Source organism: Platalea leucorodia (assembly GCF_965183815.1).
Source record: "Platalea leucorodia genome assembly, chromosome: 6".
Taxonomy (NCBI): Eukaryota; Metazoa; Chordata; class Aves; order Pelecaniformes; family Threskiornithidae; genus Platalea; species Platalea leucorodia.
Window position 1 is genome coordinate 28,494,601 of NC_138828.1, and position 6,802 is coordinate 28,501,402.

The 6,802-nt window shown below is 48.2% G+C and overlaps 1 protein-coding gene across 2 annotated transcripts in view; it reads right to left on the minus strand.

Annotated features, from left to right (window-relative positions):
- The window catches only part of MCUB (mitochondrial calcium uniporter dominant negative subunit beta), a 51,701-nt gene extending 50,853 nt beyond the window's left edge, over positions 1 to 848 (minus strand). For both annotated transcript variants that reach the window (XM_082316004.1, XM_082316005.1), the window contains exon 1: positions 672 to 848. In XM_082316004.1, the coding sequence (XP_082172130.1) occupies positions 672 to 800 (129 nt within the window). In that variant the 5' untranslated portion in view covers positions 801 to 848. The remainder of the gene's footprint in view (positions 1 to 671) is intronic.
- Between the last annotated feature and the right edge of the window lie 5,954 nt (positions 849 to 6,802).

Sequence of the window (6,802 nt, forward strand, 5' to 3'; positions counted from 1 at the left end):
TATCGAGTAGGACGGATGAAAGGCCAAAAGAACTCAGAGGCAGATGGAGTTCATTATTTTTACATGTACAAGGCAGTTCTATGAGAGCACGTAAGGAAAAGTTTTTTTTGCGCTCCCATTCTACTCCTCGCACTTCGCAACAGCAGCCTGTGAGTCACCCGTTACTCCCAACCAGCTCCGAGTAGGAAAAACAACGCAACGCCTGAAGATCGACCCACGCAGCCGTGAGGCCGGAGGCGCGCAGAGGCCGCCGCCGCCCGTTAGGGCTGCCCCCAAACCGCCACCCGCGGCCGTTACAGCGGCTCCTCCCCGCCAACGGCCGCCCCGCGCCTGAGTCACCGCGCCTCTCGCCGGCAGCGACGCCCCGGGGGCCCGGCCCGCCGCCTCCCCCCGCCCCGGGGAAGCGCGGCAGCAGCGGGACGGCCCCGCGGCGGATCCCCGGCTCCCTCCGGCTCCAGCCCGGTCGGGGTAACGCCGCGCCGCTGCTGAACTTCCCTCAAGTTTTGTCCCCCCGCCGTGCCGAGCCCCGCCACGCCTCAGGGCGGCCCCGGGGGCGGCCGGGGCGCCTCATCGCCGGGGGGAAGGCGGGCGAGGCGCCAGCAGCCGCGAGGGGGAGTCCGGCCTCTTCCCGTCGCCGTCCCGCGGTGAAGCTCGCCCGCTCGCCGTCTTACCTGAGGCGCCGAGAGCGGCGGGCAGCCATCCCGCCTGCCCCGCGCTGCCCGGCCGCCCAGCAGCACCGGGGGCTGCCGCTTGCCCGGCGGCCAGGCGCTCCGCACCGCCCGCCCCAGCCCCGCCAGCATCGTCCTGGATCTCCTCCTCCTCCGGCGGGGACCGGGCCGCCTCCGGGCGCGCTCGGCCGCGGCTCGGCTCGGGGCGGGCGGCGCTGGCTGCCACGCCGGGCGTGGGCGAGCCCAAGCGGAGGGCGTCTCCTCCGGCGGTCGGGGTGGTTTTGTATGTTTTTCCGCTTCTCCTTCCCGCCAGCCGCCGAGGAGGGGCTGGGCAGCTCCCTCCGTCCTGCTTGACGGGGCGATCCCCGGGGCAGGCGGGGGCGCCAGCGGGTGTCCGTCCGTCCGTCCAGCCGGTGGCGGGCCAGGCCAGGCGCGGCGGGCGGCCCGGCTGGGAGCCGTTATCGCGGCAGGAACGGTGAGCTGCAGGCGAGGAGGCGGCTGCGCCTGGCCCTCGCCCTGGCTCAGCTGGGCGCAACCCACCGCCCTTCGCATACAGGTGCTGTCCCCCCTCTTCTGCATCTTTCTTGCAATTGAGAACAGATTTCAATAACTAGATTTATAAATGAGATTAAGGGAATCATAAATTTCTGTCTTACCTTTTCTGTAGCTGAGTATTGCCTTTTTTGAGGAACGGGACTATTGCTATTGTTTCAGTGGAATAAACACATTCTGGTACCACAGAAATGAACAGCAAAACACAAAAGAAAAACACTCTTGGAGTTCGTTATTTTACAAGAAAGTTCTCTTTACAGCAGTAGAGCAATTAGCAAGGATTAACCCTTTTCTAGTCAGTCATTTGTTTGATATCACTTTATCCCACAGAATCTCCATGCCTACAAATGCAGGTTTTCGTGCTCAGCACGAACCACCGAAGCGCATCAGACCCATGGCATTACATCAGGGAAACACACAGCAAAGCGTTGTATTCCTCTGCGTTCTCTGCCCTTTATGATGTTCCTCCAAAGCAATGCTGCGCAACACAAAACCAACTTTCCTGATGACAACAGAAGGATCTTAGAAACCGGGTTGTTGCAGATCTGGAAGAGTGTCACTATCATGGAAAAACTCAACAACCAATTGCACACTTGATAGCTCTGGAAGACTACGTAAGACCCCACTTGTGTCCATCTTCCAAGCTCTGGAAGGGAAACCTTATGCAGCTAAGATCACGGAGCCATTCATTCCTGTTGCAGGGTCCCTGCAATCCGTTGAGGTCCCAGGGAACAGCAGAAGAAAAGTTGCCCGTCAACAGGCAGCAACATTCAAAGGTGGTAACTTCTGATAGAAACACAATTAATCTTAGCAAAAATTCACCAAATTTTATTGGAGTAATTTTCCTTTAGCCAAAGTAAGAGTTAATTTCTGGACTTATGTACCTTATTAAGTAAATTGTATTCATATCCACAAAGTTGCCGAAGGTGAAATAAAGGATTAAAGAGTTAAGTATATTAATTGAAGAAGGAATATTTATGGTTTCATCAAGCAGAGGAAACTAGGTCATGGTAACTGGCTTTTTTTTTTTTTAAACACTCCTACAACATAGTGATGGTTTTATCAAAATTGTCTTCTTGGGGAGGAAAAATCAGTGTCAGGACTAGAAAAGAAGTCATTGGTCAGTGCTACACTTATTTTCTGTACTTTGTTTTCAAAGGTCAATAAGGAGCAAAGAAGCACTGCCGCTCACAGCAACTTGTGGATGTTAGCTTCTGCAGGGGACTGGGAATCAAGACTCATGTTTTCATCTACAGGCCAGGAGAAACAAGAGAACATTTTACTAGTTGGGCCCTGCGTCACTGCCAAGTTTAAAAAGATGACTGACTCTTTGAAAAACCTGCCTTACGTGTACCTTTCACACCTCATGAGGCATCTTCTGCTTTGTTGGCTAAGCAACACATTTTGTGTCTTGCCATTTCCATTGTAAGTACTCACTGTTCACTGTAACTTAGGTTTTTTTCAAATCATACCTCAAAATGTATCTCTAACATCACTTCTAAACAAACATTATACATAATTAACACTTGACAAAGGAAAGTCTACATAAAACTGTCATTTTATTTATCTGTTCATACTCATTGAATACAGTAAATATAAAAAAATCACTATGGGAAACATCACTATGGTCACAGATTCCATAAAAACAGCTATAAAATGGAGTGAATGACAAAGTTTGAGTGCAACCACTAAAACAAGGTCTGGACCTGAAGGCTGTTCAAGGGCGACAGCTTTTAGGATGACTTGCTAGTTACCAAACTTTTGCCTTTTTTTTTCCCCCTCTGTGTTTACAATGTAGTTGGTCACGAGGAGTTAGATTATGTTAACCTGAAACTAGCTCTGAATGAGCGTTCTTCTTCTGCGAGATGCAAATTAATCTCTTCCCTATTGGTATCTGTGTGCTCTGCCAATAGGAAATGGCATTGCAAGGAGAGTGATTTATGCACACACAGCATCAGGGTTCTTGTCTTCGTATTACACACACGACTGGCCTCTGTTCCAGTAAGAAAATGGTTAGAAAAACAAGCAGATTATTACAGGCTTGAGACTTATGTTTCAAGTCATATTCTCAGGGAAATTTTTTTAAGAGGAAACTATTTACTAAAATAAAACCAGATGGAGTTCTAGGGAAGCATGAAACTAAGGGGGAATAAGAGGGACCCTGGCCACAGTGTTTCCATGTAGCCAAGGGTCTGTCTCATAAATCTCAGGGCATTCGTTTCAAATCTTTGTCGAGGTAAAAAAACCAAAAACTTTAAGGTAGGACAGAAGGACACAGATGATCTTCTGAATTAAAACCTTTTTCCCTGCACAAAATATCAAGCTCTAGGAAAGCACCCTAACTCCAGACATGTCTCACCAACTGGATTGTCAGAGGCACAAAACTGCAAGAGCAGAGATCACTACCCTCACCATAGGGAGGAACGTGACCAAAGGTGCCATGCATCATACTCCAAATACGTTCAGAAAGAGAAGGCACACAGCCTAATTACAGGGTAATCATCTTCATTAGGATAGGAGTCCGATGACAAAACGTATCAGGATCCCAATTATAGAATGATGTTCCCATCACTCAAGGGAAGAAATATGCCGAGATGTAACTTCAGTCGTGATTACAGGGAAGCCAGAGCTCTTTTCCTCATCCTCTGTCTTGTTTCCTTCATCGCAGTTCTTTTCACGCTTCCTTGTTTGTTCATGGGTCCCTTTCCAGAGTTGGAGGGTAACGGAGAGAGAGCAGAAAAAAGCTGATGACGAAACTCCAAGTCCCCATCTGTACAATACCAAACCCGTGGCAGGCAGCTTGAAGCTCTCCCCCTAAGGCAGTCTGATGTCATCCTCCTTCAGTAAGCAGGACTTCCTCCTCCCACTTCCAGCATCCTGCTGGAACAAAACTTTCCAATGTATCTGACTTGAAAACCAACAGCTAGAGGTTTTTAACTGTTGCATACTAGAATTCAAAACAGAAAATATCATGGAACGTAATAAAATTACATGATACATCTTCCAAAAACCATGTCTCTACTGAGAGATTTATCTCGCATCTGGTGATGAGAAGCTGCTGCAAAATCTCTCCTCTTCAGCAGCAAATATGAGCTAAGGTCTCGAGCCTTGCTTGCAAAATTCCAGGTAAAGCCATTACAAGTTATTAGTAAACAGCCTGAATTTTCCCAAAAGTCACAAGGGTGAAACCCAAACACCTGTGTTTTCATGAAGAGGTGAGCATATAAACTTCTTTTGCTTCTTCTGGACACGGTACCAGCACTGTGGCCCTTCAACGCAAAGACAACTTTTTCGCCAGCAAAAACTATCTTCCCTCCCAGTGCACAGAGAGCAGAAATCTCTCTTCAAAACAGAGAAGAGCTCATTGCAAAATGTTAGCTCTGCCAGTACTAATATACTAATCTTCCTGTTCTAGTAAAGGAAGAGGGAGGTGAGACCTATCACCAAGTTGCACAGAACACAGACAAAAGCTCTGTATTTTGTATAGAATGGTGGATCATGCCCGTAAGATTTCCTAAATAAACTGCTGGAAGGCGCGACGCCACATGGGAAAAGACCTGGACTCCAATTACAGAGATAAATTCTTACTCAAGGAAAGAAAAGTGCTTAGACAAGGCAGAGGATCATAAATTACTCTTATTACAGAGTTGCCCGGCTGTCTAAATTGCACTGGAGCATTAGTCAGTAGAGCAGAGACCTGAGTTGTGATTATAGGGAGGTTGCATCATCCACAGTCATCATTTTTTCCTCCCTCTTCTGAGACTTTTTACTGTCTCCTTGTTTGCTTAGACTTTCTTGTATGCTTTCTCTTGCTTGTAAATTTATCTTTGATGCATTGTAAGCATAAATTCTCCCAAAAATAATTATTGCATTTAGGAACTTAATACAGGAACGGCACATAGGATCACTTGATAGGCACAAAAGTCTCAAAAAACTATCACAGCTAAGCAGTAAGCCATTACTCAGGTTGGGATTGCCCACACAAACGTGGCTTGCACTGGGCAGGCAATCAGCGCACAGAATAGGGTTCAGAGCCTATTTCCCAAAAAAGTTCAGAGGAAGAAAGAACCAAGAGGGAAGGGCTGCAGCTTGACATTTAAATTGACCCCAGCATGATAACACAGGCCAACTCACTAGGCATTCACTTAGAATAGCACCTATGGCAAAGACTGTTGTTTGAGTACGTTAATTAATATTGAAAGTCACAAGTTCAATGTTACATTTGTTTAGTTATGGAAACAGCATATCAGGTTTTAATTTCCATATTCCCTGTACAATTTTAGCAGCCCATTAGGCCTTTGTACAGCAGGTACCAACACCAGCGCAGCTCTTCCCTGAAGAGCCTTCCTTACAACCCCGGGGGAGCGCAGGGTCCCAAGGAGAAGAGTCCTGCTAGTTTTGAGGTCCCTATCACTAACATCTTTTCTGGGGGATAAAATGAAGTTTATAGTCCCCATCCCTCAAGGTGCTGAGCACTCAGGACCTTGCAGGAACAGCCAGCTGAAACAACAGGAACGGTTCGTGCGGGGCAATGTGCATGCCATCGGCATGCTTTGAATCTGCCGAGAGCTTATTTGGCTGCCCGGTTGTGAATAGCTGTGTCTCAGGACAAGCAGTCGCACAACTGCTGCCGCTGACACAAGGGAGGGGGTGGGAGCGTGTGGGGACAGGGCAGAGATTCCCCTTTTGGCACCCTCGTGCAGGGAAATCAGCCGAAGCTGCCACTGGAGCCACAGCTCCAGGGAGAAATACAAAACCAACGCACCAGAACAATATGGGCAGAGAGCTCCCATTTAGGGTTTCCTAATTCTGGAGCCATTCCAGGCCCAGCTCCTCCTCAAAGGCAGGACAATCTATCACCAAAGAGCAGTAGCACAACGGAAAGGTTCAGCTGTTCCCTCTTCCCTTGATACAACACCCACACTGGGCAGAGCTTCGGCCCGCTTCAGGCTCTGGCTCCTTTTGCACCAGTCTACCACAGAGACAGAGCTCCAGTCTTTAGCTTGGCACCTGCAGGATTAAAAAGAGCTCAGAAACCCTATATTTACATCAGTGGTTCTCCTCACTCAGGCAGTCTTAATGACCTACACCACACCTCTGAATGACTCATGGCTTAAAAGGTGAGAACGGGTACATTTAACGCCATCAGCGTGGGACAGGAAGCAATGACCGTTCAGCACACAGCACAGCGCGATCCTTGCGGTCAGGGGTCCTCAGGGAAACCTCTGCCGAAGTGCTCAGTGCTAGTACCTGAGCGTTAGTAATAGCGATGCACAGCTCGACACGCTTCACTCGAATACACGGAAGAGACCGTGGAATCAAGGTGAAAGACTAGAACCAAAATAAAGAAATACTTTACAGTCCCAAAACTGCAAATAGCAGTAACAAATGACTCCTCAGAGAAGCACAAACATTGTTTATAGCAGAAGCCGTGCACACCTAGATACACAGGTTCTTTTTGTTTGTTTTTGTTTAGCCATTTCACATGAGTCATTACAAATGAACACCAGGGCTGAGCACAAACTCTGAGTCACAACCATATTAATTCTAAAAATTCCGACATCTCGTTTTATGCAAACATT